A 17408-nucleotide genomic window follows, 5' to 3' on the forward strand; every position below is an offset into this window, starting at 1 on the left:
TCTTCTCGTGTGTATAGTATAGTGGTTATAGTATACTCTGTACTCCACACAACTACTCCATGATCACAGCCGTTACGGGAACAACCGCAACGCTCAACAATCCGACAGCGAAAAGCGTGAGTTTGAGAAGATCAAAAAAACACCAGCTGGGGCCAATCACGCAGCCCAGCGGCCACATGTGAACTGGTCTGTGCGTCTCCCTGGAAACTCTGCCAGCCTATCAGTGGCAGCACGCGACACCCTGCCTGGAAGCTCGCTGCTCTCGCCGGCACCGCAACTAGCCCCGGCCAAAGGCGAGGGTAATGCTTATAAGAGGCGCCGCCGGGCGCTGCCCTCCCTCGATGTCCTCAGCAAGACTCTCTCTCTCTCTGTGTGCCCGGGGGCGCGAGACAACAGCAGCGTGTACAATAAGCTACGCTTCTCCCTCCATCAAGATGCAGCTGCCCATCATGCCGCGCCGTGACGCTCTCACGGACCTCTCTTCCCTCGTCTGAGGCTTCATTCCCCCCCCTGTTCTCCTGTTCTCCTGTTCTCCTTGTTTCCTCTTCCTCCTTCTGCTCTTCTTCTATCTCTATCTCTATCTCTTCGTTTTCCATCTCTTTCCTGCAGACTCAACTCGTCACTGGGGCTTTCTCGAGAGAAGCCACCCTCCCCCACGAGGCTTGGCTGCCGCGCAATCGAAACTCATGATGCCAAAGGCCCAGCTGCCTCTGACTCCGGCACCGTCGGCGGAGATTGCGGCGCTGGACAAGGGCATCAATTCTCCCGTTGGCGTCTTCTTTTCCCTGCCTCCGCCCGTCATGTCGAACCGCACAGGAACAACCACAACCACAAACACTTCCTCATCCTCCTCCTCCTCTTCCTCCTCTTCCTCCTCTTCCTCCAACAAGAGCAGCCTGTTCCCTCCTCTCTCGCCCCCGTCTCCCGACATCAATGCCGCCGCCCAGTTGTCTTCCACCCGCACCTTGCGTCAGAGATCCTCGACAAAGAGGCCAGCCGCCGATTTCACCCTGCCCCCACCACCAACCAAGACCAGGAAGATCATCCAGGTCAAACCAAAAGGCCAGGAACAGCCGAAAGCTTCCGGAGCCGGTGCGCAGGCAAAAGGGAAAGATGGCCAGAGTGCGTCCGCGGACGGAAGCGGGTCGAAGAGGAAGCAGCCCGGTGCGACGACCGCGGCCGGTCGGAAGATCGCACGCCGGACGGCACATAGCCTCATCGAAAGGAGGAGGAGATCGAAGATGAACGAGGAGTTTGCCACCCTGAAGAACATGATCCCGGCCTGCAAGGGCCAGGAGATGCATAAACTTGCTATACTACAGGTACGGGTTGGGTCTCTTTTTCTCTTTGAGATGTATAGAGGTGCCCCCAGACTTTGGCTAACCGATGCTGAAACTCTCCCCCCACAGGCAAGCATAGAATACGTAAACTATCTCGAACAGTGTATCGCGGACCTCAAAGCCGCAAACATCCGCCGAGACTCTACACCCACGTCGCCAACGTGGAATACCCCCAAAGAACCTGGAACCGGCCTATCCTCATACTCTGCCTCTCCGGAGTTCAATCCGCATCCCGAACCATCTGCATCTTATTCCCAAACTACGTCTCCCCGAGCAAGCGGAGATACCCAGTCTCGCTCTTCCCACACTTCCCCATTCGAAATCATCCCCATGATCCTCCCCAGTCCCGCCCTCCCACCTTCAAACACCCCCTTCTTCCCGCCTCGTGTCCACCGCGACACCCTCTCTTCCAACACTTCCACCATATCGACCGTCTCAACCACCTCCACCACATCAAGCACCACATCGCCCATCATCCCCCCGCACCAACAACAACAACAACAATATCAGTGCCAACACAGCCACCAACGCGGCGCCTCCACGCCCTCAATGTTGCCCCAGGCACATTCCAGCCGGGACAGCATGGACGTGGACATGGACCGCGAAGCCACGACGGCACTGCTGATGCTGAACATCGACCGGAGGGCCTCGAGCGGGATAGCCGACATGCCCAGGCCGGCGTTCCCGAGAGGAAACTCTGACGCCGGGGGGAAGAATGGCATCAGCGTGCATGATCTGTTGAGCCATTGAGTTCCCTTTTGCCTCTTTTGAATAAAGAGGGGGTAAAGGGATTGGGAAGGGGGAGGAGGCCATGCCTTGATGATGACGATATTATTATTATGGTGGTCGCTCCTTTTTTTTTACTATATTTTTATTTTTCCACCTAATGAATTTTTGAATTTTATGTATACATGGTTGGGGAAACTGAATAATAGATGAGAAAATAATTTTGAGGGAATTGTTTTTCCTTTTTCTCCCCCTTTTATTTTTATTTTTTTTTCCCTTAATAAAAACAATTCCTATGTGAGAGAGAATTCCGCCCCCGGGCCCAACACCTGAGATGCGATGAGGATGAGATGGGATGAGAGATTTGTCTTCTATGTCAGATAAATGGTTACGCATGTGTCAAGTTACGGTGCGATAGAATTCAGGATACATAAAATTAAAAAATTAAAAAAAGATGAATTGTATCCACACCCCTCGCCCTTCTGTCCATGCATAAAGTCTTTTGGTTCCGGTCCCCAGAGAGAGGCAAATCACACCTTTCGACACCAGACATGGTCCAAAAAGAAGTTAAAAGAAACATGTATCTCAGAAAATGTCATGGATAGTGTTGTTGATTGTATCCTCTTGTCACTCTCACACCAAGATTCAGAGTAGAATAAGCATGTAAGTCATAAAAACAATCACAGTATGACGCACCCAAGCCCTAACTGAGCAAAACCCCCCTTTTAAAACAGCCCTGCTTGTTGAAGGGAAAAAAAAAAGAAAAAGGAAGAAAAACAATCTTGGTTTGTGATTCTTTTTTGATTTTCTTTCCCACCCCGTGTTCTTCTGTGATAGTACAATCCGGAGTTGTTCTTGATATGGAGAGGCGATCCAGTTGAGAACTTTGAAAAAAAAAAAAATAAAAAAATAAAAAAAGCACAGATAGCAAAGCTGCACCGTCTAGCATTACTGTGGTGCCAGAGAGTATCACGGGGGAGGGGGGTATATCAACAAGCAGGCAAAGAAACAAGTGCAGAAACAAAACGAGCAGGCCCTGTGTCTATCCAAGGCAGACGCATACTCGTCATTGAAATCCCAATTCACATCCAGCCACCCCGTCCGCGACCCAAAAAAAAAAAAAGAGAAAAGATACCAGAAAACATGTAAAAAGAAAAGAGGGGATATCTTCCAACAATTCAACATCATCATAAACACCAGTAATATCATCCAAAAGAAAGAAGATCAGTCGTATATGGAGTATATGACTTGGGGGAAAAAAGAAAAAAAAAATATAACAAGAACAAAATTTCTTGAAAAACAGAAAAAGAAAAAAGGAATCAGTCTTGCATCGCTTCCAACCATGGCAAAACGGAATCCTCGACCTTCCGCCGGCTCGGGCTCGAAGAGGGCTTGTTCCAGACGCTCATGTTACCACCGATGTTGATGTTGATGCCGTTATTATTATTACCATTACAATTATAATTCGCCTGGCCGCCAAAGACCCGCGCCGCGCCGGCAGCGGTGGCGACGTCGTCAAGTATAACTTTTCCCGCTTCATCCCTGGTGGTGTAATCTCTGCGCCGAGGATTATCATCATCATCATCATCATCATCATCATCATCGCGATCACGATCACGATCACGACCACGATCACTGTCGTTATTCTTGTTGTTCGCGCCGCTATTTCCGAGATTGGCGCTGAGTGTCTCCCGGATCCGGATCTCGGCCAGCTCGGACTGGAGACTTTCAAGGTTCCATTGCGTGAGGGGGATCTTGCAGTAGCGCTCGGAGCGCTCGTCCCTGTCGAGGATCCTGTTGCGGTGGTACGTGAGGATCGACGATGATGCCTGGCAGAGACGGCTCAGGGGGGGTCGTTGTGCCGGCGGCGGCTCCGGGACCGGGGTCGGGGTCGTCGGGATCTGGGATTGGTTCTTGGTTTGGCCGTGTTTCTTTTGCGACTGTGGGTGTGACCGTGGCTGCGCCTTCTGTGGCGTGGTCGCGGAGGAGCTGGGGGTGAAGAGCTTCTTTAGAGCGGATGGGCGGAAGTATCTGCGTGCGGAGGAGGCGGGCCGGTGTGATTTCGAGGGGGATGGAGTAGGGGAGGAAGGAGTGGTGAGCGCGGTCGTAGGGGTTCTAGAGGCGGAGGCGCGAGTTGGCCCTTGAACGGGCGAGGACAGGGTGGTCGGGGACGGAGAGGTGTTCTTGGAGGAGAAGGAGAGCGTTCTGATGGGGCGAGGGAGGAGGCGGAGTCTTCTCTTTTGCACCTCGGCCTCCTTTCGCGTTGGTTGCGAGGCCGGACGAAGTTGGCCCGGGATATTCGTCGGCATGGCGAGGGAACGGCCTGCTCCCCTTGTTGTCGCAAAACACTTGGAGGTTTCGGCTTCCGTATGGGCAGTCGAAACGCGCGGTATAAAATAAAAATAAAAATAAAAAGAATATAAAGAAAACGCTCAAGAAAAAAAACTGGTGATTGATCTTGGCTGGATCTTCCCGGAGGAAAGGAATTTCTATATCTTTCTTAGCCTTGAGGCTGATGCCAGGGTCCTATCTGGAACGCGCAGCAAAAAAAGAAAAAGAAAAGAAAAAGGAGGACGCGGGAGGAAGTTCGAGGTCATTCAATCCTCAGCATCGTCGCCAGGCGCCGCTTTTGAATCATTCAGGGAGGTCTCAGTACAAGCGACACTCTGTCGACGCAATCCAGGCAGCACAAATACCAGAGAAGGACGACGACGATTCTTGTCTTAGATCTCCCAAAAAAAGTGTAACTTTCCTTATATAAACCCGAGCCGTTGTTCGGAAGGAGGCGAAAAAAAAGGAAAAAGGGGATCTTTTCAAAAAAAAAGAAACCGAAACTTCAAATCCCGCCAAATTTGCGACGAAAATAAAAATAAATAAGAGAAATCAAAAACTGTAGCAGCAGCAGAAGCAGAAGAGAAACCAAAAACCGTCTTTTTTTCCCACTCGTTCGGGATTCAATACGGAGGAAACAAATCCCAAGCAGCGAAGTCGGCCGGTTATGTAAAAAAAGAGTTGACTTCGACCTGATTAGTCAGTTGTTGTCGTCAGTCGAAGCGATCATGACTTCCTTCCCGTTTCCAACTTGAGCAGCTTCTTCTTCTTCTTCAAAAACAAAAAAAACAACACAAGAAACAAAACAGGTGGCGACTTTCCAAGCTTTGGATTCAGGAACAGCGGGAAAAAAAAAGAAAAAGGTAATTTCCACCTTTTTTCTTGTACCTCTCTCACTTTACAGAGTACTTTTCCTTCCCTCCCTTTTTTTCCACCAGTTCATCCATTGAAGGGGGAAAAAAAAGAAGTAAAAAAAAAGAAAAAAAGCAAGACATGAACCTTGGCAGAAAAGGAAATGGCAACACATGACCTCATTGGTCCACTCGAATTCCCGCGATCGGCGCCCGTCTAGACCAACTTTCGGGGCGTGGCGCTAGGCTGCATCGGGACTGGCGGCGAAGGAGTGGGGTATGTAAGAGGGAAAAGGGAAAGGGAAGGAGCGCGACAGGGAGGCGGATGCGCGCCTGCTGCAAGGTTGCTGCTGCTTGCTGGAACTGGCCAAAAAAAAAAAAAGAAAAGAAAAGGAAAGGCCAATCACCGCGTCAACTTCGCTGCCGGTTGCTGCTGCCGGACGGGGAAAGGCGGAGAGCTTCTCCGGGCTGAAATTTAAGAAGAGGAAGGAGTGAAAGAGAGAGAAAGAGCCAGCCCAGCCAGGCCAAGGCGCCAGTCAATTTATTACCCCGCAGCCGTTGAGAGAGTCAAAATGGAAGAGCTCCGTATGGATGGCTATACGAAGGGCCTTAGTTGGGGGGAAAAGTTTTGGTTCTGCACTTATTATATACAGGAACCCCGAACCACATACAGAGTATAACTAAGGAAATAAATAATTATATGAAACCAGAAAAGAGTGAGCTGAATGGTAGGGTTCTCATGAGAAATGGAAAAAGAGAGGAAAAAAGAAACAAAAGAGGCACCCTTGTTATATACTCCATTATATGTACTCCGTATTATTTCTTTTTAATATGTAAACCTGAAGGTGGGATGGTCATCACCGATGTTGTTCAGCTCATCCTCCGGCAGGGAGAACCGATAGTCGCGACCGCCTGCATCCCTGATCCTGTTCTCCCGGCGACACCACCAGAAGAACGCCGTGCAGGACAGCACGCAGATCCACACCAGCCCCAGACTGGTCCCGAAACCCGTGGGGTAGCCGGGCTTCTCGCTGCTCAGGAACACGTTGCTGGCCACCAGCCCGCCGCTGTTGCCGAATCCAATCTGCATCGACGACGCGATCGATCGCTTGTAGTGCCCGCCCATGTTGTTGCTCACCCACGCCATCACCACCGGCTGTGCCACAAACCCTCCCGCGGTGACCATGAACACCGCCATGTACCGCACACCCACCGACACGCTGTGCTGGCAGATCAGGATCACATACCCGATTGTGGCGACGCCGCAGCCCAGCAACGTGAACGCGTAGCGGTGTCGCATGCGGTCCGAGATCACTGCGCACACAAGAGTGACCACCGTGGCCACCACGAAGACAGGAATGCTCATCACCTGGGCCATGATCTCTGTCCATCCCAACTGATTCAGGATCGTGGGCGTGAAGAACGAGGTTGCATACCCGGTGTTCACAATGCCAAAGTACATGAGGATCCTAACACCCCGTTAGCCCCAATTAGCCTCATGCGCTTTTTTCTTTTCTTATTTTTATTTTTATTTTTAATTTTCTTTTCCTTTTTTCTTTTTCTTTTTATTTTTATTTTCTTTTTTCTGTTTGTTCAGAGATCTGTGTGCTTACCCAAGATAAACCTTGACATCCGTCAAGCACCGCTTGATTGACTTACTATCGAGGCGATCCATGGTGGCTCCCTTGTTGTCGGCGGCCAGCCGGGCGATCAGGAGTCGCCTCTCGTCCTCCTTCAGGAACTTAGCCGTCTCCGGCCAGTCGGCAATGATGAACTTTGATGCGACGGCGATCACCACGGTTGCGATCCCTTCCAGGATAAAAATCCAACGCCAGGCCCCGTAGCCGGCGACTCCGTCCATATTTGCAATTGCGTATGCGAGTAGCTGAATTTCGCGTTAGCCTCTTAGCCTCCCTCCTTTCCCATGTTTTGAGATATGAGCACTGCAAGGTGGTATGTATACTCACGCCGCTGAAAGCACCCGCAATGATACTAGCAGAGAAGAAGAGGTTGATTCGCGTCTGGAGCTCATGTCGCTTGTAGTACATCGAGATCAAGTAGACGCATCCTGGGGCTCGTTGTTAGATCATTACATGAGTGAAGGCGCATAAGCATAACATAACATACCTGGGACGAAACCGGCCTCGAACGCACCGAGGAGGAAACGGCACACCACCAGCCCAGCAAAGCTATGGGTGACACCCTGGCAAACTGTCACAATTCCTATGATAATGCCCCGTCAGAAGAGCTCCAGCTAAATATAAAAGAGCTCCCCCACGCTCCTCCTTCATGAGCAAAATAGAAAATAGAAAATTAAAAAAAATACGTACCCCATGCTGCAATGATGCCGCTGAGCCAAGTAGAGGGCGCGACCTTTTTGAGGATAAGATTGCTGGGAACCTCAAGAAGAATGTACGGGATGAAGAAGATGAAGAGGGCGATGTTGTAATCGTGGCCTTCCATGTTCAGGTCCCTCTCCAGGCCCTGGAGACGTGCGTTGCCGATGTTGATACGGTCGATGAACGACAGCAGAAAGAGGAGGAAGAGGATGGGCACAACCCAGATGTCGCATTTCCACAGGAGGGCCTTCTCTGCGGCCGGGTCGAATTCCACCTCGGAGACCGTCTCCTTGGAGTTTGCCTCGTCGATGACTTCTTTCGTATCCGGCATTTTTCGTTTCGCCGATTATAGTTCGCCGTGGTGGAAGGACGTGAAGGTCCAGTAACTATCGCAAGGGGCCAAGGCCGCTACCAATTGGCCTGTGAGCCGGTAAGACTTGCGCAGGCGGAGTGTGGTCGCTGAAGAAACGTGTTTTATAAAAGTATAAGGGAGAGAGAGCTTCGCCCGGGACTATCAACTTAGGGCGGGTCAGTCATCTTAATCCACTCTTTTGTGCAATTGCTCCGGAATAAGGATCTTTACCCACAAAATAAAAAGAAAAAGAAAAGAGAAAAGAGAAAAGAAAGAAGCAAAGGGCCAGGGAAGCAGGACAATGTAGCAATTTGTCTGGGCACTTCCCCCGCGGAAATGCAGGATTCAGGACGAACGCAAAGAACAAGGTCGTCCGTTATCAATATCACACAGCGCGAGAATTGTTGCGCAGGCAAGCTCTTGGCTAGCTGGGTCAACCTGCGAAAAGAAGCCGAAAATCGAGCAAGAAGACAAGGAGTAGTTAAGTCGATCCCCCAGCTTATCTAACGAGGAAACCGTTTCGCACCAGGCCGGAAGAAAACCAACCAGTCAAATAAAAGCAAGGGCAAATTGAAGAAAAGGACAAAAGAAAAAAAAAAGTAAAAAGGCAAAGACAGCGAAGCATATCCCCCGGGTTTTAAGCAATGGCCCATGCAGACAACGGATCGCAGAGAACATTCCGGTTTGAATCCCCCCCCCCCCAAGGGTTGGGATATTTTTTGACCTTCTTCTGCCCATGGGCATGATCCACCAGAGGAATTATTCCGCTCCTTTTCGCATCCTTGGAAGCAAAACGCATATACATACATTCCTTGGCCTTGAAGCCGTCATCGACAGCTCCGAAACGGCCGGTATTCAGACGGGGGTTCGAAGCTTCACTGCTGGATTGCCGGTCCACACACACTCACAAACGCACGCACGCAACGCACAAGCTCAGATGGAGCCAAGGGAGCCAAAAAGACCCGACAACCAGGAAGAAGCACAACCTTTTCCCCGCGAAAAGCTACATAATGGTCGCTAGAAGAGGGAAACATTCCGCGCCTGCCTTTTGGATGAGAAGCTAAAGAGCTTTTCTCCCAAAAATGAGAGCAGGAACGACGCTAAAAAAAAAAAAAAAAAGAACAAAAAAAACATCCGAAAGCGGGTAGGCAGCCAGTCGAAATCGCGCCTGACAACGCAAGAGAATGGAAGGTTTGATGTGCTGTGGGGAAAAGGTTTGGGTTGCCGCTTTCCTCTTTCTCTCTCTCTCGCTTTTCTCTCCCCCACACTACAGCACGGTCAGGCCGGGGGACGCGCCAAGAAACTGGGGGGAGGGGGGAAGATTTCTGGCGGGGAAAAAGGAAACGCAAAAAAAAGAAAAAAAAAAAGGCACGCAGAGCTATGAATGTAGGGCAAGGTGTTAGGGTTAGTGCTACCCGATCGGGAAAGGCTCCATCACGCGCGGCTCTTGGCGGCTACCAGGGCGAATTGCCCAATCAGGAGGGAAGCAACTGGCCCAGAAGTCGGAAACCCGATTGGGGAAACCACCAAAGCTTTGCGTGCCCCACCGCATCGGAGAGCCCCAAAATGAGTCATTTGAGGTTCCCATCCAAAAAAGTATGAACCTCCTGGACGAGTGGAAAAGAATCCTCTCTCTGCTTCTTCTTCTTCTTCTTCTTCTTCTTCTCCAGCAAACACGATGACTTTGAACTCACCTTTCAAGCTTTCAATTCTCGCTACGGGTACTTGCTTTAGGAATATATATACGGAGTACACAAACAGTATATCTCATTAGTACCTTTCATGTCAAAGCACTTTCTACACACATATAATCCTCATTTCGTGTGCCTTTGTTTTTGCACGGAGACTCTCAGTACCCACCGTCAAATTACTTCGTGGAAAACCGCCTACTATTCCCATCCCTTTCCATCAAACCCAAGGGCGGGGGGAAAAGCAAACAAGCAGGGTGGGCGGTCCCATGATGAATAGTACCAGCGTCTCTGCGTTTCGGCCGTTTACACTGGTGGCTCGCACCCAAACGAGGTGGCAACGGTTCCACCGGGCCCAAAGACCTGTTTCAGCCCTTCAATAGCGGCCCACGCCCCCATCCCGGAGCACACGAGCCCACCGAGGCCGTAGAAGAGGTTGAGCGTGTTGATTGGCCAGCTCTTCTTGTAGCCGCGCAGCCATCGCCTCCATCCTCCGTCGAGTCTCGTCGTCACGCCCGTCGCCGGGTCGAATCCCTCTCCTGGCAGCGCCGCATCGGTCTGACACCTGAACCCGATGTACAGGAAGGCCGGGAACGTGTACGTGAAGTTGAGGATCAGCAGCGCGCCCACGAGACCAGAAATACCGTTCAGGTTCGGCACCGATGCCGACACGAGGAACGCGACGATCCAGTAGACGGGACCGAGGGCGTACCACATCCATCGTCCCTTGCGCGTCGTGATCGGTGGGAATTTAAAGGCCTCCTGAAAGACCTCAATATAGACCGTCTTCATGCCGACGTTGAAGTACATCACTACCAAGATAGGAGCGGTCAGTCAAGCCGAAAATGTCTCAGCGCCCGCATGCTTTTTCTTTTTTTTTTTTTTTCTTTGGGGGTGGTGGGGTAGGCACGGGATGGCTACTTACAACATGCGATCGAGGCCGTTATCAGGCCCAGGGAGTTGCAGACGATTTGAAGTGCGCGGGGTTGAATGACGTTCTTGAGGTTGGCCACTGAGTACTGGCCGTAATGGCCATAGACCTGGAGGAATGAGGTTAGATCAATACGAACCCCGAGAATTAGAACACGTCGCTGACGTACAAAGGCTCCGAAGAACAGATAGACCAGGCAGATGAAGACCTGGGCACAGAGCAAGCCCTTCCAGAAATCCCACGGATGGCGCATTTCTGCCATGAAAGCGACAAAGAGGAGAGCACCACCGTAACTGTCTAATATCACGATCCAAAGGCGTCAACGCAAGCTGGCAAGAGGAAGCTGCAGAAAAGGAAAAAGAGAGCGGCGATACGTACAAACCATCTGATTGACACCGTTGAACTGGCCAGCGAAGCCGTGCGCCTGCTGCTGGTATTGGTCCGGTGGAGGACCTGCAAACGTCCGAACGGGCCCGATCTCTTTGATCAGCGTGGACCGCGTGACGGCGGCGTAATCGATTCCAAAGTTGGCACTTGCCACCATGCTATTGCCAGTCATTATCTCCCTCTCAGCAAGAGGCATAGTTAGGTAGGTACTCACATGATGATGAAGCTGATGATGTTAACCCAGACGGACACGTTGGCAAACCATCCGATGTGCTGCAAGCTACGAATACTGCCAAACATCATGCCAGCTACCATGAAGATGATCATGCAGACGATAAAGCAGATCTCTCTTTTCGACAGCTGGGCGATCTTGATACCGTTCGACAGAATAAGCACTGCGACCGTCATAAATTGCTGGAGCGACTGTGCTACGTTGATGAAGTGCCGTGCCTTCCTGCCGTAAACGCGAAAGTACGTGTCGCCAAATGAAACCATTGGATACTGCGCCGAGTCCAATCCTAGGAAAACTCTCCACAAGATCCAACCGCTGAGGGCGGCGAAGCAACCGAAGATGATGTACAGAGCCACGCCGGGGCCGAATCCTACACTGGAGAACACGAACCTAGATTTCCCCAAGGCCAGATTAGACTAGGCCTGGAACTCGGGTGAACGGACGCATTCAAAGAGAAGATTACATACGCAGTGGTCTCCCAGCCCAGAATATCGGTTGTGATCAGATAGAAAACGCTGCCCCAGCCCGCTGTCTTGAGCGCCCTGCTGGCTGTTTTCCATTCCTCCTCCGTCACTGTCATCGTCTCCTCACGCGCGGTCTGTTTCGGGTTTTGCTCCTGCTCGCCGTTACTCTCCGCAGTGACCTGTAGCGCTTCCCGTCTGGCTGCTTCCTTCTGTTCCTTCTTCTTCCTCTCATGGTGGATTCCGTGGGAGAATCGGTTTTTGATCATCTTGGATAGCGTCATAGGGCCCTGCTCTTCGATATATCGAAGGTTCTCCTCTCGTTCCTCCGCACGCTGGAGCTTCGCCCAGTAGCGAAATTCCTCGAAGGTAACGGTAGGATCGACTCGGGCAGCCAGGCCATAGACCCGGGCTGGAGGGGTTGGTCGCTTTTCATTGTCCGTCGAGGTGACGTCGACATTGACGTCGCTGTCGGACATGGTGGGTTAATTGGGGGACGTAACCTAGTCCAACGTGGCCAAGGGAGAAGGAAAGTAGCAGACAGGTTTAAGGGGACGGAAGGAAAGGCGGCCAAGGAAGGGAGGAAGAGGGAAACAGGACAAGATATATTAAGCTCCCATCTCGCGGCGGGGAAAGCATGGGCACGTTGGTCTCCGCTGGTCGAGCGGAGAATAGCCCGGGAGGAGGTCACATCGGATCCACAATCTGAGACAATAAAAAGCAGGAAATGGTCTCCGTGGTGGGAAACGGGTAGACATGGGGATCCAACTCCTGGGAAAAGTGGCTTAGTGGGCGGCGGCTACAAACCTACCTCCTAGGCCCTAGCCTGGCGGGCGCCAATCATCAAAAACCATCAGGGTGGTCAGACGTTTGTTGCTTGCAGCAGAGAGCAAATGTTATCTCCGTTTCTGGGTGAGTAGCATCGCGGGCTAAAGTCGGCTTTCTCACAGATCCCTGGGCTTCTCGTGCGGCCACCTGTGTCGTTCCAGATGTTAGTTGGCTTGTAGTTACGGCGCCCTCGTCGAAAGCAACCATCCGCACCGCACCCCACACGCAAATATACAAAAAAAGCTACCAAAGCTGGAGAAGTTAACTCGACGACTAGCGCTCAGTGATGCAACAGGGGGAAGGGGGTACGCCCGGGCGTTGTTACACGTTTTCGGCGAGGGGAACTTGATCAGAATTAAGTTGTCCGAACGAATTACCACCTTCAGTTTACTAGCAGCCGCCATCACGGCATGGTAAGTTAAGTGGCTGATAACTTTGAATACTTGAAATAGCCGAAGGTCTGAAATCGCCTCTCGCACTTTCCGAGTGACTTCGAGGACATGTAGCCCGTTTTGTTTCCCCAAAGCTTAGCCCTCGCTAAATCTGTGGGGTTTCGTTTTCGCGTCGTGCCTATGGTGATGACTCCATCACTTCGGTTCTCTTTTTCCTTAGAAGCTATTGGTCGCGTTACCTGTGAGTGTATCGATTGATACATGCCTCCCATCTCGCACGAATACCGGTATCGATATTCGTCCAAAATCCATGGAGGCTGAATTTGAAGATAACCTGTTGGCACTCCACCAGCTTTTGCAGCTCCGTCTGAAAGACTGTTTTCCAATTTTTATATGTGGATAACCTCCTTGCTTCCCCGGGCTTCCTTGTTTGTACCGGGTCCTGCTGATTTCCTTCCTTCGTACCCACCGACCAATCTTATGTGGAGCCACGGCTATTTCGATGTAACACTCGAGCAAGGGGCGGCTATGGTGCTCAATGGCGCGTGGATGATGACCAGAGGCCCCCCCCCTTTTGATAGCGCCTGAGACCAGGGTCAGCAATGCCTGACGCTTCCAGCAGCAGGTGGACACAACCATGCTTTCAATTTGACGGGAGTTCGCCTCCTTGGGGTGTTCGCTGAAGACGAAGCTTTTGCCAAGCAATGCCACCCCAGATTCGCTCGCGAATCGCTCATCGACTGCCAAAGATACGAAGGATGCTTCGTCTCTTTGCTCTTTTACTCAAGGACGGAGATTTTTATTTTGTGAGTGAAAGACGACGTGCGAGGAAATTGTTTTGACCGTATTGAATACCGGACAACAAAATGCCCCCCACCGCAAAGAAGCGTTCCAAGGGTTGACGCCGTAGAACAACCATGTGGATCTACAGCGGAGGATAGGCGAACGCGAACCAATTCGCGGCCAAACGTGGAGAAAAAAAGGAACGCCGTTGAGACGTCCAGAAGATGAATCAGAGGGTGGGAACCCCAGAGTGCGAGTTACGACCTTGGCTCGTGTGAATTCCAACGTCCAATAAGATCGAGATACCCCTGGTAAGAGATTATGGCCACACATACGCAATCGCATTATGGAATCTCCCATGGGTATCCATGTTAAAACTCCCGCCGGGATTCAAAACCAACATATTATTTAGCCGCATAATTGGCTGACAGGGCAAAACCGGGTTCACTGCCACAGGTATTAAGTGACTTGACCGAGCATGGAAATATTCCGTACGAGAGTCCTTATCTCGAATTACTTGCGCCCGTTATGATTTCTCGAAAGATAGCAGAAATTTCGAGAAAAAACACCACTTGAAAGAGGTAAGATATTGGGGGTATTGGGTGGATGCATTGCAAAAAAGAATGCAAAGGCAGGGAAGGAAAATAAAGTAAAATAAAATAAACCAGCATCTCGATCTTGAGATGATCATAATTTACCTTGACAGCGATATGCTGGATAAAACAAACCTTGAAGCGAGGCACCTTGGGGGTGCATTGCCTGAGATCACGCCTTCAGACGGTCGGCATTTCATGTGGGTGCTTCACATCGATTTGCGGCTGACTGCATTCACCGCTCTCCATAGATCGACCGGAAGGGAGTCGCGGTTGGGAAAGCAGACATTTTCTGACTGGTGCGACGATTGTTTCACCCGCATCCACACCGTCATCGAGTTGTACCAGCGAGTTACTTCGGAATCCCATACTTTATTCTCTTGCGTGATCGCACAGAGAAGTCGATTTTTCGTTGATGCTAGGTGACCCGCCACTAACTCACACAAGTGCTTGTCTTCTTTTCTTTTCTTTTTATTTTTTTTTTTTTTTTTTTTCCCTCCACATTCTTCGTCTTTCCGAAGGTAACTTCACAGATCTTCCGACAAATCGGATGATAGCTCTACAGAAAAGCGTTCGTCAAATGAGCAATGAGATGAGAAGGGGAGCTCAGATTGTCTTAAGATGCCGGCCTATAAGTAATATAGGATCATGAAAACTTAACTTTTTCTTTTTTTTTTTTTTGTTGAGATTGTTAAAATGCACGGCCCAGGTGGAGTGAAAATTTTCCTGCTGAAAAAAAGGATGGAATTCTCTTTTCTAGAAGCCATGTCTTCCGTCGAGCCATATAAGATTAGGGGCAAGCCACAGTTGTTGGCTGGGATGATCCCATGAGATGATTACCCCCATAATGTAGTATTGATCCTTGCATGTAGAGCGCTCCTTCGCCTTCCCTCGCCGTGCATCCGCATGCATGATCTGTCTGGATAGCTCGACGTGTGTTCTTGATGGCGCCATATTGCGCGACGCCCTCATCGCTGCTCGCTCAGCTGTCATGCATCGCCAAGACGAGTGCATGCTCCGCCAAGCCTTCCAGAAGCTTGAGAATGCACTCCTCCAAACTGGCAAGGCGAGTTGGTATTGCAAGCAATTTGATCCGTCGACTCAACTAGGAGCAGCCTAGCGAGTAATGGCCTGGTAAGTGTTCACTGCTCCGTGGTTTCACGTGCATCGGTGCTAGGGCGCTTTGGTTTTCCTCGGCCATGGATTCATTTGTCTATTTCTTGTCACTGAATCTGCTGTGACCCTCATGTTGGACGGGAGACTGGTCAGCAAATACGAATTCACGGCCAGTTTTGAAATGCTAGGCGGACAAGCTGAAAACCAGAAACATCTCGTTTTGCCATTCTGACGCTGATCGGGATTCTGGTCAGCAAAATCTCTCTTTTTGAGTTTTCCGCTCATTTTCAAAGCTTTCCGTCTCCAATTTGAGCCGAAGCTGAGCCTGCTGCGACGCTCTTTGTCACCCATCTGGTTCCAACAAACACCGCACACATGTAGTGTCGTACAAGACAAAGTCGCTTCACTTCAACTGTCAAACCATACATCTGCAGGGAAACAGCAATACTTTTAGCTCTAATTCGACCATTGCAAAACGATATCTTGATCCAGATAAGTAGAAGCCGCAAGCGAGCTGGGCTTTGATAACGGGCGAAGGTGTGAGTAGCCTTCACTATAGCCAAAGCCAGTAGCAAATCCTGTGACATGCTGATCAAAGGGTGCTGGAGTTTTCATGTGTGTCTGTATCTGTACTCACAATCAAGCATTGTATGTACTCCGTATAAGGTGCGCACTTATCGCTCAACGCCTGAGATCTATTTTCTTTTTGTGAGGTGTACAGAGTATCCAGCATGGTATCGTTCCGTATCATTATGTTGAGGATGCACGCGAGTCTCGCTTCCGAGATGAATATGAATGTTTCTTCAAGAGGGTATCATCCAGTCCCTTATATTGATTTTTTCTTATCTTCCCATTCGCAGAGGAGCAGGATAAATTGGCACCTCGAATCCCTGCTGTGTTTGCCATCCCAATTGCCGCTACCTAGCGCGCGAGGGCATTCCGGTCGACGGCACTGGGATCGGTGGCCTGGACCGATATTCAAGATCAGTCGGCCCAGCGGCACGAATTCCATCTATGCGGTTCCTGGATGATGGCGGTTCTCACAGGGGCGAGGGATGTAGATATCCACCGCGCCATGCGAGATGAAAATCATGCAAAGCCCCGTTATCGAAAGACTAAATTTTTCCCAAGCTTATCACATGGCGGCAATGATCTCCATGGAAGGCATTCAAAATGTTGATGGTCTGCATTCCGTATCTGGCTTGCTATGCGGAGCCATAATCCTGCAGATGAGTACGTAGTAAACGCAGAGTAATTTAGTGACTAGTTGCCCCGTAGCCCAAAGTGGATATTAGCATCAGATCGACTTCTCCAACGGCCTTATTTCGGCGTTCTTCCCTCCTCCGCCCTTCCTCCCCCCTTCCCAATAAAGTCTTTTATCAAAACCGCCATCTCGAGTGAAGCATACGGAAAAGCTTGCATCCTGGGCAAGAAGCTTGGGTTTGGGGTACAGCTCCAAGTGCGGAATGAAACCTTACGTTGTCGCTTGGGCGGATGACAGGCGCGTGAGGTATGGGGTCGATTTTTCCACCAAGTGGATCTCTTCGCCGTTTGCCAACGATCGGGGATTTCTAGCTCGCTGTACGGAGGACATCTGGCTCCCTCAAGTGGCATTAGCCGCTGGGGCACTTGGACGACAGATATCACCGTAGCTCCCGGGAACAGATCAGTGTTGCTGTACAGAGTATATAGCTAGCTACATGACAGTTAGAAAGGCATCTTTGATGTGCGCGTTGACTGCCAGCTCTCGGCTTCGTCGTCGGCACCGCCCGCCGCCCGACTCCCGATCCGGCTATGTTGATGCGGGGGAAAACGCGCAACGGCGGAAATTCCGCGCCATCAAACTGCTGCCGCACGGGCCAGCGCCAAGCCGGAAACGCCGGGGAAGGTTTGCAGTGGTGTGGGGTTTGGCGTTGAGCCCGGGCGCGCCGGCCAGCTTCGGGATGTGCAGCTTTCTCATCATCGCCCGTCGTTCGTCGCAATTGCCGCTTCGCGTTTAAGGGGTCGTATACTGTAGCCGGCGTGGCCGCAGTCAGAGATTCTACCTTCGATGAAGCT

The 17408-nt window shown here is 50.8% G+C and overlaps 5 protein-coding genes across 5 annotated transcripts; 1 reads left to right on the forward strand and 4 right to left on the reverse strand.

The window, feature by feature from the left end:
* Positions 1-297: 297 nt before the first annotated feature.
* On the forward strand, positions 298-2302 carry D8B26_006685 (uncharacterized protein). The gene is made up of 2 exons (XM_003070135.2): positions 298-1322; positions 1410-2302. Exons 1-2 carry the CDS (start codon positions 687-689, stop codon positions 2088-2090), a joined length of 1317 nt encoding a protein of 438 aa, XP_003070181.2. The 5' UTR covers positions 298-686; the 3' UTR covers positions 2091-2302.
* Positions 2303-3385: 1083 nt separating this feature from the next.
* Positions 3386-4375, reverse strand: D8B26_006686 (uncharacterized protein; the record flags this gene model as incomplete). The annotated part of the gene is made up of 1 exon (XM_003070136.2): positions 3386-4375. The coding sequence occupies one exon, from the start codon at positions 4373-4375 to the stop codon at positions 3386-3388; it is 990 nt and encodes a 329-aa protein (XP_003070182.2).
* Positions 4376-6074: 1699 nt separating this feature from the next.
* Positions 6075-7918, reverse strand: D8B26_006687 (uncharacterized protein; the record flags this gene model as incomplete). Its single annotated transcript, XM_003070137.2, has 5 exons — positions 6075-6717; positions 6862-7133; positions 7216-7316; positions 7376-7471; positions 7579-7918. 5 exons carry the CDS (start codon positions 7916-7918, stop codon positions 6075-6077), a joined length of 1452 nt encoding a protein of 483 aa, XP_003070183.1.
* A 1831-nt stretch (positions 7919-9749) lies between these two features.
* D8B26_006688 (uncharacterized protein) lies at positions 9750-11440 on the reverse strand (the record flags this gene model as incomplete). Its single annotated transcript, XM_066125259.1, has 5 exons — positions 9750-10439; positions 10553-10667; positions 10728-10855; positions 10937-11103; positions 11160-11440. 5 exons carry the CDS (start codon positions 11438-11440, stop codon positions 9934-9936), a joined length of 1197 nt encoding a protein of 398 aa, XP_065981341.1. The 3' UTR covers positions 9750-9933.
* Positions 11441-11547: 107 nt separating this feature from the next.
* On the reverse strand, positions 11548-12117 carry D8B26_006689 (uncharacterized protein; the record flags this gene model as incomplete). The annotated part of the gene is made up of 1 exon (XM_066125260.1): positions 11548-12117. The coding sequence occupies one exon, from the start codon at positions 12115-12117 to the stop codon at positions 11548-11550; it is 570 nt and encodes a 189-aa protein (XP_065981342.1).
* Between the last annotated feature and the right edge of the window lie 5291 nt (positions 12118-17408).

This window comes from Coccidioides posadasii, chromosome 3 (genome assembly GCF_018416015.2).
Source record: "Coccidioides posadasii str. Silveira chromosome 3, complete sequence".
In the NCBI taxonomy this organism is placed as follows: Eukaryota; Fungi; Ascomycota; class Eurotiomycetes; order Onygenales; family Onygenaceae; genus Coccidioides; species Coccidioides posadasii.